The 20,386-nt window shown below is 49.8% G+C and overlaps 1 protein-coding gene across 1 annotated transcript in view; it reads right to left on the reverse strand.

Annotated features, from left to right (window-relative positions):
* Window positions 1–2,645: 2,645 nt before the first annotated feature.
* The window catches only part of SCARA5 (scavenger receptor class A member 5), a 117,750-nt gene continuing 100,009 nt past the window's right edge, over window positions 2,646–20,386 (reverse strand). The window contains exons 8-9 of the mRNA XM_082468929.1: window positions 15,522–15,716; window positions 2,646–5,235 (exon numbers count right to left, since the gene is read on the reverse strand). Of these exons, the coding sequence (XP_082325055.1) occupies window positions 5,099–5,235; window positions 15,522–15,716 (332 nt within the window). The 3' untranslated portion in view covers window positions 2,646–5,098. The remainder of the gene's footprint in view (window positions 5,236–15,521; window positions 15,717–20,386) is intronic.

Raw genomic sequence — 20,386 nt, forward strand, 5'->3', positions numbered from 1 at the left:
TCTTCTCAGTGCCCGAGTCTCCCCCACAGAACTGGAATGATTAGAACAGAACCAGTGGTTGTAAAGATTCAAGGAGTTCATTCTTGTAAAGCCTGGAGAACCTGTCCCACGTTAAATGCTAAAGGGATGTTAGCTATTGTTTCCGCTTATCTACTGCTATTTGGAATGAATGGGCATATGTACTTAGTGTGCAATCATCCTCATTTCCTATTTGTTGATTATTTGCATAACCAGAGCCACCTATGCTGTTGTTAACGCATTAGCAACGAAGATGATTTTTTTTAAAAACAATTGACCTATTTGTGTTTTGTATAAGTAGCATGGCAGGCAACCACTGTCCCCTCACCTGGGCATTTCCTGTTGTTAGATATTATTGTTCTTGTGTGGTTAATGTTACACTGAAAGCCTGTGAAAAGGATATAAGAGCTAGAAGGTAAGCTCCCTGAGGGCAGGGACCAAATCAGTCTGGTCCTCTATCTCCTATACCTGGTCTGGGCCTCACACGTGGTAGAGACTCAATAATCATGGATTAAGTGAACATGCAGATGAAGGAAGGGCAAGAACTTTGTCAGAACCATTGCCCTGGGTTTCCACTGGGAGAGAAAGGTGATCCGTTGTGCCTGTTAAAGTGATCTGTATCCATCAGCAGCAGAAAGATGAGGTCTTCCCCTGGGCCCAGAATGAGCTCTCAGTGACTGGAGGTCCTGAAGGCAACAGGGCCAGTGCACTCTTTTCTGCTTGTTGAGGAGAACAAGATGGGAAATGAGAAAGCGCCCATGATGTGGACACAGGCAGGGGCTGAGAGGGAAGCGGGCCAGGCAAGGAGCCAGGACATTTTTACCAGCTCTTGGGGACCACAACTCAAGCAGTTATTGAAGGATCTAAGACTTCCGTTTTGGAGACGTCTGTTTTAAAGCTGTTTGTCTTTTTCTGAAATTACTTCCTCGTTGCTCATCCTTAGTTTAACTGGGCCAAGTACTGAGGAGAAACATGCAAGAGCCCCGGGGAGCTGACCTTTGGAAGGAGTCTGAGCGGTCGGGGGCCGTGAGAGAATGTGACAGGGAAGCCCTCTCCCCACCTGGAGAGCCTCTTTCCAGAACTAGTCTCCGCCAGATCCTCATGTTGTGCTGGGTTCATAACCACGAAGGCTCTTCCCTTATGATTCTCTCCCACCAGAAAATACCCACAGGGCAGACTTCCGCTTTGGGCCGTGAGAGAGTCCTTACCAGAAATATCCTCCTTCTGTCATAACTAGAAAATTGTCCAAAATACTTGACAAAATATTTTCAGACTTTGGACCACAGGTAGCATAAGTCTGTGCTCCTTGAGAAAAAGACAGCAAGTGAGGTGAGCCTCCCCTGGCCTAGGTTCCCTGCTGACTGCGGCCAAGTGGCAAACTCGCTGAGGTGAGGAGAAAGAGATAGGAGACTGGGTAGGCCAAGGTGGCTGGAATTTGCAGGGCACAGTATCCGAGAGTAGGGAGCTATGCAGAGAAATTTCCAGAAAGGTGCATAGGGTTCCCTTGAGTTGTCCGCTGAATACCAACCTGTGTGAACCCCAGGAGGCCAGCTAGAACAACTTCTGAGGAAAGCATCATTACCAGAGCTCATGCAGAGCTGGGAATCATTCAAGTTCCCTCCAGCCAGGGCGGGAGGGTGACCTGGGGGACTGAGGGTCCTCCCAGAAAGCTCCTTAGCCTATTCTAACTGGGGGGTGAGCTGGTGGAGAGGATTCGATAACAAAGCTCCAGTCAGTCAGAACCCATCTCAGCTCCCAGAAGCGAAAGGTGGAGGAGAAGGAGAGGAAAAGGAAGGGAAAGGTGTTCTATGGAGGGTTGAAGGGAGAGCGCTTCTAAGAAGAGAAAGACAAGTGATTCACACAGCTGACATCTTACAGAAATGTTAGAGTAACTGTCAGAAAACAATGTAGCTGAAGGAACCACAGTGCCTATGGTGGAGAACGGTGTAACTCCTTTCCATAATTCCAAACCCACTAGAGTGGTTGGCTTGACCACAACACACGAAGGAGCCAAAGGTCAGTTCTCAGGTATCTGAGACCAGGGAAAAGCAGTGCCTTGTAGACATTAGAGTGGAGAAGAAGAAAGGCCACCGCCCTTCTCCATGGGACTGAATATAGAACGGGAACCACAGTGATTTGGGGGTGGGTATCACCGGACTTTTTAGAGGAGAAAACCAGGATGCCTCCTTTGTGCATTTCCAGAAAGTCCACTTTACTCTGTTGACTTCCTTTGGCAAATTTGTATGGCCTACAGGAAGCTTGGGCCATTAGATTTCCCCACAGGTGCAGCTATGAGTTTGTGGCCAGGACTAGGCGGTGACCTGGGCTATCCCCACACTCGCCCCGGGTCCTGTGCCTGGGAGTTCATACCTCTCACTGGGTAATGAGGCCCAGTGACTTCACAGACCTTGTACCCAACTCTGGACGGTCTTCTTATCTGTGAATGGAACTCCGGATGAAAGCACATCCCCAAGTAAGAACTCTGGAGAAGTGAGGAAATAGGTGTTCTTTCCTTTAATGACTATGAAAGCAATTCTCTTACAAGCTGGGCCGTGATTATTGCTCTGCTGCTTGGGGCCCTTTCCTTAGGTTACCGAATAGGGCTTAAGACATCATGTGCCACCATGTTCTTGCTCTAGACTGTGTTTATTATTGTCCTCCGGAAGTATTAAGACAGCTTCTCATGAGCCACCCATTCTACCAATTCCCGCTGAAAAATTATCAGGCGATCCAATTTTCACCCGTCCTCCCCACGCTCACTGGGTTTTCATGAGAAAGAATATGAGGGGAAGCTTGTTAGCAACATGTTTTTAGCTTTATTGAAATTCTTTCTTATAAAAGGTCTGATGTATTTTAGGCCTGGCCTAATTTCCTTTAGTCCCTGAAATACAGGTCCATGGTTATTTCCATGTCCTCTTAAGTAGGAATGTAAACTAGTAGACTTTTATTTTAAGGTTCAAACACTTATCACCATTGTTTTTCTTTGATGTAAAGCAAGACTTGTATTTTCCCGAATGAAAAGACCAAGTAAGAAAGTTATGTGGGTCTTCATTGGTAGGATAACTGGATTCTTTGCCAGAACGGACTTGGGAATTTATATCGTTCAACGTGACATCTTTCCACCTTGAGTATTTTCTTTTTTAATGCAAACTCTGTAGTGTGCTGAGCTATTTATAGTAAAGAGTGCTGTGTTCATATATGCGTACATATATTGGCTCTGGGAAAAGATGCATGAGTACGTGCGCGTTACGTAAACATAGCCGTTAGCCAGAAGGAGAGTCTCTGATCATTAGGACATTAATGAATAACAAGCATATGGTAAGCAAAGAACAACCAATAGTACATATTGGTTTAGTTGTCAGCCAGGAACTTTGCTGGTCTTACACCCAGAGGGTCCCAGCTGTCACCTTCCCCAGGCAAGCGGTGCTCACCAGATAGGACAGGTGATTGTGTATCCGAGGCCTGACTGAGTTTGTGGCTCCCTCAAGGGAGGAGGGTTTGCACTCACTTGCTACCATGTAGGTCCCCAGGCCTAGAACACATATATGGCCCAATCTGACCTCCTCCTCGTGTCAAAAGTAGAATATGATCTCCCCATCACTAGGAAAGGGGTACAGATTGAGGACTTGCAAAGGCCCACGGCCTCTTCTTCCCCCAGAGATTGTAGGGAATCCTCATTTCCTTTCAATCTTTTTTTTTTTTTCTTTTAATATTTATTTATTTATTTATTTGGTTGCACTGGGTCTCAGTTGAGCCAGGCGGGCTCCTTAGTTGAGGCTCGCGGCCTCCTTAGTTGCGGCTCGCTGGCTCCTTAGTTGCGGCACGTGGGCTCCTTAGTTGCGGCACGTATGTGGGATCTAGTTCCCTGACCAGGGATTGAACCCGGGCCCCCTGCATTGGGAGCGCAGAGTCTTAACCACTGTGCCACCAGAGAAGTCCCCTCCTTTCACTCTTATAGGCTCCATCAGGACATGTGTTCTCCTGACCACAGGATGACACCCAAAGAGGTCTGGAAGGTTCAAAATCATCACCTCCAAACAGCTCTGAGACACAGGCGACATAGCTTTAACCCTGACTGCTAGATAACTGAGGGTTGATCTTGGTTTAACCCAGACAGTCCCCATGTCACCCTCCAAATCAGCTTTCCTCCTGTGTGGATGGTTGCCCTGGAAGCCAGTCCTGTCTGACCTTGAACTCACACCCTGTGGGGTTTGGAGTATGTAACCTTCTAGTCGCACCCGTCCTGCACCCAAGCTTCTTGCTTGAGCCTGGCGAAGACACAGGAAAGTTCAGGTAGCGACAGCGGTCTCAGTCATTCTCGATCTGACTGATAGGTCAGGCGAAGGGGTCAGTTGAATGCTACCTGGAGGTGACGTGGTACCCACACTAACATGACTTATAGGAATGCTGCAAAGTGTTAAATGAATTTAGCACCCAAGATACTATGCAATAGCATGCGTGGCAGTCACTCAATAAATGTTCCTTTCACTCCTCTTCTCTGAATCCAGACTGGTTCCTGCAGGAGACTTGCATTTCCCTCTGGCTCCTACAGCTGGCCTCTCCTCTATGTCACTTCCCCCAACTAACAAACGCTGTGCAGAGGCAGAGTAAAGGGGGAAAATGAATCACTCAGTATTGTCTCTGGCTGGTCAAAACTCTTGGCCTGAGGTTTGGGAATGATCGGCAGAGTAAACGATCTGGGATGCCTCCCTCCCATCTTCATGGATGCATTTGTGGCCAACATTTATCTGTAACTCACAGACCACAGAGAACATGGATACGGAGGCCTGATGCATGGTGTTTAGAAGACTCAGCAAAATGGCGATCCAGTTGACCAGGGCTCCATGCAGGAACTCTGGTGGAAGGGAGAGACAGGCAGTAGATCCCAGAGTTGTGCTTTGGAAAAGATGTCCAAGGGGAGGAGGATGACAGGCCACCATGGGTCCTGGGATGGGAATCCGGGGGTCTGGGGGTGCTGGGCGGGGAGGCATGGTCAGGGGAGCCCCGAGCAATGCCCCCACCCCAGGAATGCAGGAAGGAGGCTTGGCAGCTGGGTCCGGACCTTGGGCTGTGCCCACTGTCAGGGTCTCTTGCATGTCACTCCAGCATCCTCAGCGTGTCCGCAGTTTGTCACCCCCCATTTGGAGAAGCTGCAGCGGAAGATGCTTTCCTCCGTGCCCTTGCAGGCGACATCATCCATCCAAATCCTCCCTGTGCCTGTGGAGACAAGTCAACACGATTTCTTAGCGGAGATGCAGGAGGGCAGGACAGACAGGAACACTGCTGTCTGTCCTTGACCCGGCTGTCCCGAGCTCTGCTGTCAGTTCTCAAATCTAGTGGTTCCCATCTGCCTTCTCCACTCCACTGAGACCAAATACTTCTTTTCTAGGCTCAGTTTCTTGAGGGCAGAATAAGAATAATTGACAGTGGAGATGGTGGTATTTACTGAGTAGCCCCTACGTGTCAGCATCTCACACATACGATCTTCGTCCATTCTCACCATGGTGCTGTGAGATAGCCATGAATAAACCCTTTTCCTAGATGGGAAAACTGAGGTTCAGAAGGCAACTGGTGCAAGGTTGCTCAGCTTGTAAGTGGCAGAGTCTGAACTCAAGCCCAAGTCTTGCTGCCTCCCAGGCCACGCTTTATATGAGACACTTCATAGCTTTTGAGATACGATATCTTGCGGCATTTGTTGATGAATATTCAGACAGGGCCTAATCAGAAGGACAATGTCAGACAGACCCTGGGTTGGACAGATCCAGTGCCCCATAAGTATCTCAAGTATGTCAGTACCAACATTACCTTCAATCTTTTGAAATTTAAAGCAGGTGGTCTCTTTCTATGAGCTCAAAACAGTGGTACTTGGAATGACAGGGGATCCCAGAATTTAGCATTATAACCAGACATCTATGTAATGACAGGCAGAAGCATCCCTAACCACAAGTAATTAGGTCAAGTTCCCAAAATACAAGGTCCCTAAGACAATCTAGCTGAGTTTTGCCTGTCTGTTCACTCAGCTCTTAAGGGGACCAACCTACTGGTCTGAAGATGCCCAAGCAGGGGAGCCTTTAGCTGGCTTTCCCAAGATTGTACCTGAGTCTCAAGAGACATAAACTCGGCACTGAGGTCCCTTACTGAATGTCAAGGGAATAGGGCAGCTGGGTGAGGCTCCAAGGGAATGGAGAGGGCTTGTCTGGGGTCAGAGGGGTCAGTGGAGAGGGGAGGAGTCACCTAGAGCCCCCTTCTGATGAACTGGCAGGGCCATCGCCCCTGGTTCAGGTGGGCCCTCTGGGCTGATGGCCAAGGAAGGTCTCCAATGGTGGGAGCTCACTTGGGAGCCCTCTGGAAGGATGCCTGAGCTTTAGGGCTCCCATCTCCCGTGGAAGCAGTAGCTCAGAGCTTCGCTACTCAAAGTGTGGTCCTGGCCCAGTAGCATCAGCATTCCCCAGAGCTTGTCAAAACTGCAGAACCTCAGGCCCCACCCAAGACCTACTGAATCAGAATCTACATTTGAAGCAAGTGGTTCTGCACTGAAGTTTGAGAAGCAGAACTAGGTACAGCAGAAATAGGGCTTTACAATAAGTAGAATAAATCTCAATTCAAGTCTCAGCCCCATCTGGGGAGACCATTTCAGTTGTAAGACCAGGAAGGGATTCCCGAAATATGAGACTTTTCATGCTAAAGCTGGATAGGTTCTGGGTAAACCGGGATGGCTGGTCACTCCAGCACCCTGACTTGTTAGGTCTACGAGCCGCCACCAAATATCATGGGGTCAAAGGTCATAAACTGGGTTCCAACATTACTGACTGGGTCAACCTGGGCAAGTTCAATGAGGTAACTTGTATTCCTGTATTTTGTTTTTTGTGTTTTCTTGGCCACACTGCATGGCATGTGGGATCTGAGTTCCCCAACCAGGGACAGAACCTGCGCCCCCTGCATTGGAAGGGCGGGGTCTTAACCACTGGACCACCAGGGACGTCCCAAGAGAATTTTTTTTTTTTTTTTTGGCCACACCGTGTGGCTTGTGGGATCTTAGTTCCCCGACCAGGGATTGAACCCCGGCCCTCGGCAGTGAGAGCACAGACTCCTAAGCCCTGGACCACCAGGGAATTCCCAGTTCCTATATTTTAAAGGGCTTTCAAATGCACCAAAAGCCTATACAAAAGGTAGCTCAGGTATTAGTACTGTACCCTGACCCTACCCCCATCTCCTCCCTGTCCCAACTCTCAGCAGCCAGACAACCTCTCCTTTTGGAGGAATTGTCAGGACTAATTATTAAAACCCTTCAAACTGTCACTCACCCTTGGATTGCATGGGAAATCCCTTTACAAAGAGCATCAAGGGAACACCTAAACCATTTTGCTGCCCACGAAATCCACCGCACGAACTAAGCGGTTTGGACATATTTTTTATGCCGAGATTTTCAGCATCTGTTGTCATGGGAATACCAAGCAGTGAATTCAGGAACAGAGCTGGGAGGAGAGGCCTCCTTCTGCTGTCTTTCTGGATGTTATTTCTTCATCAGAGCCTCTTCCCTAGCCGGATACAGTGTGCCTCTTACACAATAAGCCCTTTGAGGCCGAGCAAAAATTCTCAGATTAAATGTCTCCTGGAAAACACATCAGTTTACAAATTACCCTTCCTTGGGCTACAGGCCCAAGAGCTCTGTGGGATTAGTCACATCCAAAACAAATAAAGAAGCAAATGAAGGAGACCGACAAATACAGAACAGGCCCCAAGGTTACGAGCCCAAATGCATACATAGGATCACGAGACTCCAAACTCTAGCTGGTGTTTGGCTAGGGAGTTCTGGCTAATGTTCAGTCATGGAAAAGCTAATAAAATGAGAAAAGCGTTGTTAAATCAGCAGCACTGAATATCTACAGTTACTGGGACATCGCTGAAGGGCCTATTAACCCGAAGACTGTTTCTGCCCCTTGCCATGTCAGAGGGGCTAGCACTTCCATGACTCCAGGTGCCAATCATCCTTTTAGCTTTAGAGCTGACACCTGATACTCAACGTATGGCCCAAGGACCAGGAAATCAGTATCACCTGGGAGGTTGTTAGCAACACAGAGTCTTGGGCCCACCCGGACCCGAATCAGAGTCTGCATCTTAACAAGATCTCCTAGATTCAGGCATGCATTCAGGTCCGAGAAGCCCTGCTCTAGGTTAGGTCTGCTGCTCTACACCAGTCTCTCTGTGAGCTCCATAACATGCCCCATCAGGTAAGCAGGGAAGGGGGTACTCTGCTCCCCACTGTACAGTCAGAAAAATGAAACAATAGGGTGAGGTTTTTACCTTGAGGAGGAAAACCTGGGACTAGAGGCCAGGTCTTCTGACACTTAGAGCTGTTGGAAGGTGATATTGTTGGGATGCGTAAGTGGAGATTTTATTTTATCCTTATTCGTTCATTCATTCAACAAGTATTTAAGAGTCTACTCCATGCTCAGCACTATTCTGGGTGTATGGACTACATCAATGCACAAAAAATGATAAAAGAAAAACACTGTTGGTGGGAATGTAAACTGGTGTAGTCACTGTGGAGAACAGTATGGCGACTTCTCAAAAAACTAAAAACAGAACTACTGTATGACCCAGCAATCCCACTCCTGGGTACATATCTGAAAAAAACCAAAAACACTAATTTGAAAGATAACATGCACCCCAATGTTCATAGCAGCATTATTTACAATTGCCAAGATACGGAAGCAACCTAAGTGTGCATCAACAGATGGACAGATAAAGAAGCTGTGGTATATATATACAATGGAATATTACTCAGCTATAAAAAAGAATGAAATTTTGCCATTTGCAGCAACATTAATGAACTTGGAGGGCATTAGTCTAAGTGAAATAAGTCAGACAGAGACAGACAAATACTGTACGATATCACTTATAAGTGGAATCTAAAAACTGCAACAAACTAGTGAACATAACGAAAAAGAAGCAGACTCACAGATATAGAGAACAAATTAGTGGTTACCAGTGGGAGGGGAGGAGCAAAACAGGGGTGGGGAACTGGGAGGTACAAACTATTGGCTGTAAGATAAGCTGAAGGATGTATTACTGGGTTGGCCCAAAAGTTCGTTTGGTTAGTGAAAACGTTGTTCAATAAAGTTCTTGGTGAAAATGAAAAATGTGTCTTTTATTTTTACTTAAAACTGAACGAATTTTTTGGCCAACCCAATATGTAACATGGGGAGTAGAGCCAATATTTTGTTATAACTGTAAAGGGAAAGCAACCTTTCAAAATTGTATAAAAACAAAACAAAAATCTCTGCTTCATGGAACAAACACTTGAGCTGCTCCATGTTTATTTGAGTAATATTGATAGAAGGAATTGAAGTAGGAAGTAGATGGGCCCCTGGCCTGGACAGCTGGTGTTTGTCAAGGGCAGTAAAATTGAAGCTTTGTTTTCCCCCAGACACTCCAAGGACAAAGTTAGTGGCAAAAACTGAGCTCTGCTGAAGTAAAGAGATAAGATGACTACTCCTGAGGTTAAGAAAAACTCCCTGACTGCACAGGCACAGAAAGGTTCCTTGGGGGGTCAAAAAGGAGGGGGTGCCACCCCATAATAGGTGATGCCAAGACCCCCATAGGCCTCTGCAGTGGGATCCATCTTAGCAAAAAGTTAGCACGCATGTTGGGGAGAGTCCTAGGACAGGCCAGGTGTGGAATAAGAAACAAGAAATTGGCCAAAGGTAAACAAAGACCCGGAAGGACTGTCCTAAATAAATGGTTTACATCACCTTTTTACTGCGCTCCTCATTAGAGGACGCCCACATCCTTTCTCTCCAGGTGTGTATTTCTGCCTTGCTTCAGTCTCTGTTTCTCTGTGTGCTCTCCCACTTGTCGTGCTGTGTCTCTAATAATAAACTTTGTACCTGTTTTTACAGTTTTTGCCTCCCTGAAACATTCTTGCTTTCAAGTGAGGGCAAGAGCCAGGGCCACTTAGCTTCTAGCCTCTGGCCCCTGGTGGTCTAGCGGCTAGGATTCCTGGTTTTCATCTAGGCTACCCAGGTTCGGTTCCTGGGCAGGGAACTAAGATCCTGCTTCAAGCCACCAGTCACTGCTGTCTCTCTGAGATCAGAATGAGTTACACTGATTCCTGCAGGCTGCCATCTGAGCCTCACACAGGGACAGGCAGGATGGCTATCAAACAGATATTTAAGAGGTAGGAAAACTAAGGCCCCAGAAAGGTTAAGTGACCTGTCCCACGACTATTAAGGGGATGAGGTCATGACCCAGGCCTCTGACGTCCAGCCAGTCCAGTCCCCGTTCCTTATAGAACCACATACACGGCACACAGCACAGATCACTAAGCCAGGAGGCTGCAAACCCAATTCGACCTACTGCCTGCTTTTGTAAATAAAGTTTTATTGGAACACGGAGCCTCCCCGCCCCCAGTCTGATTACATTTTGTCTGTAGTTGCTTTTATGCTTACAACTACAGAGCTGAGTAGTTGTGAGAGCGACCATCTGGCCCACAAAGCCCAAAATATTTACTCCCTGGCCCTTGAATGTTTGCTGACCCTTGCACTAAGCCACCTCCCAGTATTTGAATTTTATCTTAGAAAAAAAGGGCAAAAAGATGCTAATAATTTAATTAAAAGAGAACACTCCCAATTCCGTCCACCCACTCCCACCTACAAATCTGTATGCGTTTGTACCCATCCTCAGCTCCTTTTGTCTGTCTCTCTGTCTCAAAGAAAGATTTTCTTGGCGGGTCCAGGACTAATTTCCCAGCGGTGCTATGGTGGTCTCACCCCCTCCATCTCCTCCTGGACCCTTGCGCCAGCCATCACCCTCCATCTTCCTGAGCTGCACTCATTCCCTCTCCAACAGCTCTTGGACCAATTTAAAATTAAAAAAAAAAATCTCCAAGTCTTTCTCATTTGGGTCTTTCCTTGCTTTTTTCCCAGGGAAACTGATAATTCAATTATTGAGCCCTGTCCAAGAAAACTTTTATGGTTCCAGACCACAGAGAGCACTGCCAGGGTGTGGCAGTTTCTTGTATGACTCTGGGGAGGACGCAGGTTTGGCAGGCACAGAAGTTCCTTCCTTCCTTCTTTCCTCGCCCCCTCCTCCTGTCCCTCCTCCCTCCCTCCCACATTTATCCAGTACCTATCACATCCCAGGCACAGTCCTGGGTTTTGGAGCTCTGCCCTCAAGGTGTTCCCACATACCTCAGCGATCAGGAGCGTGTGAGAGGTACGCACAGAAGATGCCACGGGAGCAGAGGGGGTACCTACATCACGGGCTGGGGTGGAGCGGCAAAGCTCCCCTCAGGAGGTGATCATTGAGCTGACTTTAAAAGCTGAGGGGGAATTAGCTAGGTGAAGAGGAGGGAAAGGCGTTCCAGACCCAAGGAACAGCACGTGAGAGGATACGGAGCCGGGAAACAGCTGTGTGAGCTCAGAGACCACACGTGGGCGCACGCAGCTAAGGGATGCACCACCAGAGGCGGGAGGCGTGTGAGGACTGGCCTTGGGCACTAAGCTAAGGAAACCAAATTTGATCCTGAGAGCAGGAAAGACCCACTGAGCATCGGGCAGGGGAGTGACAGAGGCAGGAGCTCATTTTAGAAAGATCCCTGGCAGCCAGGAGGAGGAAGGCAAAGGAGGCAGCCTGGAGGGGGACAGGGGGCCAGCAGTGTGGGAAGCAGCTCATGGAGGACGCCCCCATCTCCACCCAACAAGCAGCAAATAAATGTGCACCGCAGGGCTTGCAATGTGCTAACTGCTCACCGTATGTGATCTCACTTCGAGTTTGCAATCATCCTGCACAAGTGGAGGGACTGAAGCCTGGAGAGGTTAAGAAATCTGCTCCAGGTCACCAGCCAGTAAGTGGCACATATGGGATGCTAGCTTGGCTTTGACCCAGAGCTTGAGCTCCTAGCCACTGCTCTACCCAGCCCGAGCTCCTAAGGCAAGAGCAGGGGGAACAGAGAGGAGGGGACAGAGTCAAGGGACCAGAGACGTTGACACTGGTAGCATCTGTTAAGACTCAGGGACCCAGCAGATAAGGGACACGGGAGTGGGTGAGGGTGGGAGGAGGGACGAGTCTGCAGTCCTGGCTGGCAGGGCAGGAAGCACAGCCGGAAGAGAAACAGAATGGATGGAGAGCGGGGCCGGGGGCTTGGGAGACTCCGTGAGGCTGAGGGTGAGCGGACCGGGATTGGGAATCGGGGCACCTGCATGACGGGAGGCTGTGGTCAGAGGGGCGTTGGGACCTGATGCAAACCCCGCCAGCTGCCAGGAGAGGCGGGCTTCCCCTCCCTGTGCCCCCAGCTGCCAGGGCAGGATAGCCCTTCCAACGGTTTAGAACCTGTGAACATGTCTGCCTCCCCCTCTAAACTGAATGTGCTGAGGTCAGAGACTAGGTTGACTCAACTCTGTGCCCCAGCGCTGAGCCTAGTCCCTGCCCACGGAAAGTGCCAGAAGCTGCTGTGGGAAGAAGGGAGTGCAGCCGGGCTAGGAGGATGGGTGCCAGGCAAGCCCCATCCCTTCCCCGGCCCCCATTTCCCTCTGTGCACCCATGAGTAACACCTGGCCTGCCTACCTGTCCAGGTCTCGAATATCACGTGACCTAAGTTATTGGATGATGATGGAGAAGTACGGTGCAAATTTCATGCTGATGTGGAAGCGAGTCTGGCTTCCCACTGACTGGCTTAAAGACTTGAGTGGTGGGAGTTCCCTAGCCGTCCAGTGGTTAGGACTCGGCACTTTCACTGCCGTGAACCCGGGTTCGATCCCTGGTTGGGGAACTAAGATCCCACAAGCCGTGCAGTGCGGCCAAAAAAAAAAAAAAAAAAAAAAATCCGGTGCCAGTTGTAGAGCTTCCCTTCACACCATACAATACAAAAATCAAGGCAGGATGAAAGAGGTTTAGGCTAACCCTGCCCATGACATTCAAATGACCTAATGTGGCTTCACTAAAAGAGTTTATGATTTTTTCCCCCCCAAAGGTTTACTTCCACTTATTAGGGAGAAGCCCTCACTGGAGCCAAAAATGGAAAACGAGGACCGTTCCCACTGTTTCTGTTCCTCATGCAAACAGAAATGGCAGTTTTCCTTGAAGAAAACAGGCTGAGACCCAGCACAGAGCTTTAGATGGGAGGGAAGCGCTCTCCCCGAGTGGGCTGCCCTCCGTGGAGCTGGACCCTTTGAACTCCCCACGCGCTGGCCTTGAAGTCGAGAGGCCAGGACGCTGGGGTCAATCGGCCACTCTCCGCCAGCTGTCACAACACATTTCACAAGAGTCACTTCAGTGAGTGCGATTGTCTTGTCTGCTCGGACTGGGTGGCTTGTAAACAACAGACATGTATTTCTCACGGTTCTGGAGGCTGCAAGTCCAAGATCAGGGTGCCTGCATGTTCCGGTTCTAGGGGAGGGCCCTCTTCCGGCTTGTAGGCTACTGTATGTCCTCACGGAAGCAGGAGGGAGCTCTCTGAGGTCCCTTTTATAAGGGCACCAGTCCCATTATGAGGGCTCTGCTCATGACCTGATCACCCCCAAAGGCCCCACCTTCTGATACCATCACACTGGGGCTGAGGATTCCAACATACGAATTTGGGGGGGGTGGGCGACACAAACATTCAGTCTGCAACAGTGACTGAGGTCTAAGGGACAAGACTCTGAGCCAGGATTGTGGCAGTCCAAAGTGGGCGCGAGAAGAAAGGCAGCTGTGAGGAGTGGAGGGTTCCATGGCCAGTCGGGATGTGACCCGGCTCTATGTCCCCATCTGAAAAGGACGCCCCTCTTCTCACCACGAGGCCCTTTACCATTTAGCACAGTGGGCTGGGCCGCCATGGTCTCAGGTAGGACAGCAAACGCTCCAAGACACAGTAGCCTCCATAGCGGGGCCAGCGGTCCCCCCACAGGTCACCAGGGGACCTGGCAACTGAGCGTGAGTGGGTCAGTCCAAATCCATCCCCGCACCTGCCAGAATGCAGGTCCTCGTGACAGGTGAGCAGAAGTATTTCACATTCCAGGGGCCCAAGCTGGAAGGCACGTCACAGAGTCTGTAAGCCCCTTTAAGTTATAGATGGGACACCAAGATCCAGGGTGGAGGGGCAACGAGATCACACAGTCGGGCGCAGCACATTATTATACAGGTGCAGGGAGCACTGTCTTCTAGCAGGTGGGACCATTGTTTTAGTTGTGAGTCAACACAGGTTTCTCTGAGTTCGAGGTCCGATGAAGGACAAAGCATTTGTGATGGTGAGTATTTATATTTGCGTGTGGTGTGCTGTGTGTGTAGCTGAATTGTTATGGGCTGAATTGTGTTCCCCCAAAATTCCTATGTGGAAGTCCTAACCCCCAGGACCTCAGAATGCGCCTGTCTTTGGACACAGGGCCTTTAAAAAAGGTGATTAAAGATAAATGAGGTCATTAGAGGGGCCCTATTCCAGTATGACTGGTGTCCTTCTAAGAGGAAGAGACACAGACCCACACAGAGGGATGACCATGTGAGGACGCAGGGGGAAGGTGTCCCTCTACAAGCCAAGGAGAGAGGCCTCAGGAGAAACCAGACCTGCCAACACCTTGATCTTGGACTTCTAGCCTCTAGAATTGTGAGAAAATAAATGTCTGCAGTTTAAGTCCTACAGTCTGTGGTATTTGTTACGGCAGCTGAGCAGACTAATACAGAGAACTAGCCTGAGGGGAAGACACAGTGCTGCGGATAGAGACCGGAGCTGGGGTAGAGCCAACCTCTTTGCAATAGGAAAGGGACAGATGGTTCAAATCAGCTATCTGCCCAGGAAGAGTTTGCACCTCTCCCTCAAACTCTCTTGTACCATCTAAGCCTGTCAAAGGAAAGCAACCAAAATGGTGAAGACTGCCGAAATCTTTTCCTCTGAGGATGAGAAGAAGGGTTTGGAGATCTTCATCTGAAGAAGAAGAGACTCAAAGAGGAGCAGGGACAGCCAGCAGAGTGGATAAGAGAACGGACTCCCGAGCTACCTGCTTGGGTCTGAACCTGGGCTCTGCCATTTGCTAGCTGTGTGACCTTGGACAAGTTATCCAGCCTCTCTTTGCCACCGTTTCCGCATATGGAAAATAGGGATGATAGCTGTACCTGCTTCCTAGTGTGGTAAGGATTACATGAGTGAATATTTTTAACATGTTTAGAACCGAGCCTGGCACACAGGCAGCGCTATCTAAGCACTAAATAGTAACAAAAATGTAATCGCGACAAATGGGCGTGGGATTAGATAAGAGCCCTGAGATGCAGGGCTGAAAACGGGGGCCAGTAGGAGACCAAAAAAGAAAGGGAGTCAATTCAAGGGAAGGAAGAATGTTCTAATAAGCAGAACTGTCTGAAGGCAGACCAGCTCGCTTGGGGGCCGTGAGCATCCCGTGGTCACGGCGGGAAGGATCCAGGCAGAGCCCGGCTGACGCTGGCAGGACTGCCGTCAAGGGGATGCTGGACAGGAGGGCAGGCCTAGGCCTCCGGGACCCTCGCCCCACGTCCTCCCCCTCCGGGTGCCCTACCTTGTCCGAACTGAGCCGTCCGGTGCACGTCCTCGGCGCTGGGGAAGCCCAGCGTGCGGCACACCACGTCCCCGTCCTTCTTGTCCCAGCCGTCATCGCACACGGTGCCCCAGCGCCGCTCGTGGTACACCTCCACGCGGCCCTGGTGTGGGCCCGAGCCGTTCACCAGCCGGACCATCAAGGCCTCCATGCCACCTGCCGGGAGCAGCGCAGGGTCAGGGGTCACTACCCGAGCTGGACACAGTGGGGTCCCGCCTAGGGACCCTCCCCGACTCCCCACCACCACCCGGCATAGGAGAGGGGAGCTGGGGCTACAACCGAGGCGGAGCCGGCGGCCAGCAGAAACCGTGGTGTCACCCCTGCCCATTATCACCCCTGCCCGTCTTCTCTCCACCTTTTTTTTTTAAATAGACTTTTTTTTTTTTAATAGCAAAATTGAGAAGGAGGTACAAAGATTTCCCATAGATCCCCTACCCCCCCATCCATGCACAGCCCCCTTGGCCACTATCAACACCTCCACCACGGCGGTAATCTGTGAACCCACAATGACAAGTCATGATCACCCAGAGTCGACAGTTTACACTAGGGTTCACTCTTGGTGTTGTCCATTCTATGCTTTGGGCGAATGTCTAATGACATGTATCCATCATTACAGTATCATACAGAACAGTTTCACTGCCCTAAAAGTCCCCTGTGCTCTGTCTATTCACCTGCCGCCCCACCCCCTAAACCCTGTCAACCACTGATCTTTTTCCTGTCTCCATAGTTTCGGCCTTCCCAGAGTGGTATATACTTGGAATCATACGGTATGTAGTCTTTTCAGATTGGCCTCTTTCACTTAGTCATATGCATTTAAGGTTCCTCCATGTCTTTTCATGGCTTGATAGCGCATTTCTTTCTCGCACTGAATAATATTCCATTGCCTGGATGTACCACAGTTTAGTTATCCATTCACCCACTGAAGGACCTCTCGGAAGGAATTATGAATAAAGCTGTTACAAACATTCCTGTGCAGATTTCTGTGTAGACATAAGTCTTCAGCTCATTTGGGTAAATACCAAGGAGCAGGACTGTTGGATTCCTCTCTACCTTTTGACACCTGGTGACCAGCAGTCAGGCCTGGCAGAGAGGAGGGTGAAGGGGAACAGAGGAAATCAAGGGATGGTCAAGGCTCTGTGAACAGGTGGCCCTGCTGCGTAGTTTAGTAGGTGGGGAGGTCCCCAAGGAGTGTCTCAGCCTTGCGTTGTCATCTGTGTCCACCTTCCCACTAGGCTGTCAGCACGAAAGTGTCTGAAGCCAGACAGACCTGGGTGTGAATTCCGGCTCTGCCCCTTACTGCCTGTTCAGTGGGGGACACTAATTCATCAAATCTAAAAAGCCGCTGTTTTGTAAGGCCCATCACCATCTTACACGCTACTAAGAAGGAAGAAGCTTTGCCAGTCACAGTGGCAGGCTATACAGATTGCTACAGGCTTCCAGATTTCAGAGATGTTAAAATGTGCGTCACAGAATCAGTGAAATACAGCAATAGATGTAAAGAGCTTAGAACGGAGCCTGGCACATACAAGACTCTTCTTTCTACCTGAACGACCTTAAGAAAGCCTTCTAGACTCTCTGAGGGCATTGCCCCAACTGTGACATGGGGACAACGCATGGGGCTGTTTTGCAGACTAAGTGAAATGACCTGCGTAAGGCTCCAAGCATGGTGCCTGGCACATAGTAGGAAATAAGCAAGTCCTAGTTTGCAAGCCCCCATCCCCATCTCTGATGGCTGAAGCCCTGTCACGTTCATCTATAAACTCTGTTCAGCACAGAGCTTGGCTGCAGGAAATGTACAGTAAACGTTTGCTACATCGATGAAAGAGTGAAGATTCATTCTTTTGCATTACAAAGCAAGGCGTTACTTCTCCAGGGGGAGCAACCGGAAAAAGCCTTTGGATCATCTCAAAGCCAGGGTTTGGCTGGAGAGTTACAGCGTCAGGGAGATACACACTGTTAGTGCCAGAGCTGGGATGGCAGCTTGGGTCTACCGATGTGTCATCTAAGGTCCTTTCACCAACCTGCCTGCCATGCCATGAGTTGGGGGGGGCAGGTATTTTCGCCCCTCAGGGACCTGAGCTTCCTCTTGACAAGATATTGGAGTGGTCACTGAGTCTTAAGTCTGGCCACACATCAAAATCATTAGCAACGCTCGTGAAAAGGCAGATTCCTGGGCCCACTCAGACCTATTGGATCAGAATCTTGGTGGCAGGAGTTAGGGATCTGTATTTTTTACCAGTGTCCCAAATGACTGTGAGGTGATCTATGTTTGTGGACTGGCCTTTGGGAGCGATGGGATTAGGTGATCTGTAAGGTTCCTTCCGGTTCCATGGCTCAGTGATTCCAAGACCAGGGACGAGGTCAAGGTTGCCACTTTTGCAGCGAGAAGCCTCCTGGACATGTGGGGTGGAGATGGGTACAACTGTGCTGTGACACAGTGGCAAGTGGGTGATACGATGCAGGAAAACCCTTCCACGAACTGCCAGCGAAAATAGCAAACCTGGACTTCCCTGGTGGCGCAGTGGTTAAGAATCCGCCTGCCAATGCAGGGGACATGGGTTCAATCCCTGGTCCAGGAAGATCCCACACGGCAGGAGCTACTGAGCCTGTGCTCTAGAGCCCATGAGCCACGACTACTGAGTCTGCATGCCACAACTACTGAAGCCTGCATGCCTAGAGCCCGTGCTCCGCAACAAAGACAAGCCACTGTAATGAGAAGCACGTGCACCGCAACGAAGAGTAGCCCCCGCTCGCTGCAACTAGAAAAAGCCCGCGCACAGCAACAAAGACCCAACGCAGCCAAAAATAAATAGATTAGTTAATTAATTTTTAAAAGTCCTTATCTTAAAAAAAAAAAACAATAGAAAATAGCAAACCCAATCAAGTTCTGCTCCCAATAAGTATTGCACCCTTGGACTATATTTTTGTCTTTCTTTTCTTGACTGGCTAGGCTAGGGGATTCCCTCTTCTAATGACTGTGACTTGGCAAAGACTTTTTTTTTAAATAAATTTATTTATTTTTATTTATTTATTTTTGGCTGCGTTGGGTCTTCGTTGTTGCATGCGGGCTTTCTCTAGTTGTGGCGAGCGGGGGCTACTCTTCGTTGCGGTATGTGGGCTTCTCATTGCGGTGGCTTCTCTTGTTGCGGCGCACGGGCTCTAGGTGCCCGGGCTTCAGTAGTTGTGGCTCGTGGGCTCTAGAGCGCAGGCTCAGGAGTTGTGGCGCACGAGCTTAGTTGCTCTGCAGCATGTGGGATTTTCCCGGACCAGGGCTCGAACCCGTGTCCCCTGCATTGGCAGGCGGATTCTTAACCACTGCGCCACCAGGGAAGTCCTGGCAAAGACCTTTATAGGCTCCTGGAGGAGGTGGCAGAATTGATAAACCCCACATCTGTGCCACATGGGAAAGGAGAGGAATTAGAACTAGCTGCGTGTCTGTTTTGAGTTGCCCAGGCTAGGAAAACCCCAGAATATTCTGCACAGGGGGACCAAAGAAGTCCCCGGGAGACCACACCATTCCCAAGATGCTGCAAGAGTACAGTGTAATGGCATGGAAAGGCTCCTGGAAAAGTTTAATGCCATTTTCTACGCATCCTTCATCCCTGACTATTCTCCCCACGTGGGTTTGCATCCTTCATCCCTGACTATTCTCTCCACGTGGGTTTACAAGCTCCAGCCAGGTTATCAGAAAAGGCTGAGGATGAGCAAGAGAGTGCAGGAATCCTGGAGACAGAAAACACAGAGAGAAGCAGGATGCAGAGGCCAGGTCTGAGACAGGGACGTTCCTCCGGGAGTAGTCATGACAAGCTAACCTGGAGCCAGCAGCAGCAAAGGAGGCCTGGCCCCGGGTCAGGGGTTGGCCTTGGTGGGTTGGCCGAGGCTGAGATGTCAGCTTTGATTTCTCCCAGACCCGCCTCACCTCTGGCACCACCCTGTCACGGTGGCAGTGGGCCATGCCAGGCCAGGAGGCTTCCAACAGCAGCCTCCGTGTGGGGTCATCAGTAGAGGGAGAAGGGGCGGGAGGATGCTGTGTGGCCCAGAGCAGGCCAAGCAGAGTTCAGGGTCAAAATAACAGGAAGAAGCTGGGTGGAGTGTGGGCAAACAGGGCTGATGTTCAGAGATTCCCCCTTAATCTCTCCACTCTGGCCAGCCTGAACTCACTCTGTTCACTTCTTTGTTTTGCCAAAAAAGTGATCATCTATTAGGGGCTTGGTCCTGTTCTAGGAGCTATGGACACATCCATGAACAAAGTCTCTGCCCTCGTGGACTGATATTGTAGTGGGAAAGACTAGCGACAAAGCTAGGAAACAAATAAAAATATAACTATGGCCACATAGTGATGCATAGATGGGAACAGAAGCACAGGAAGGGAATGGAGCGTGGAGGGGGCGCCATCTTGGACGGGGAGACAGGAAGGGAGTGGACCATGGCGGGGGGCACCATCTTGGACGCGGAGACAAGGAAGACCTTGAGTGGAGACCTGAATGAGCAGAGGGAGAACATGGACCTCCCCCCACCCCCCAACTCAGAAAAACCCATGTCTGTACTCTGGCCTAAGATTTTCATGTCCTTTAAATCTCAGCTTGAATGTCACATCTCTCAGAAAGCCTTCTGTGGTTCCCCCATACCTGGCCACGGCCCCTTCTGTGGACATACTTATCACTCCATGTAATAATTGCCTGTTTACTCTTCTGGGACACTGTAAGCATTCTGAAGACAGGTCATGTGGCCTGACACAGTGCCTGGTACATCAAGATGCCCAAGCTGGGCTAAATGAAGGCATGCACGAATGAATGCACTCAGATAGTACATACCCCAGTGGGCAA

This window comes from Balaenoptera physalus (assembly GCF_965194825.1).
Source record: "Balaenoptera physalus genome assembly, chromosome: 7".
NCBI classification, from domain to species: Eukaryota; Metazoa; Chordata; class Mammalia; order Artiodactyla; family Balaenopteridae; genus Balaenoptera; species Balaenoptera physalus.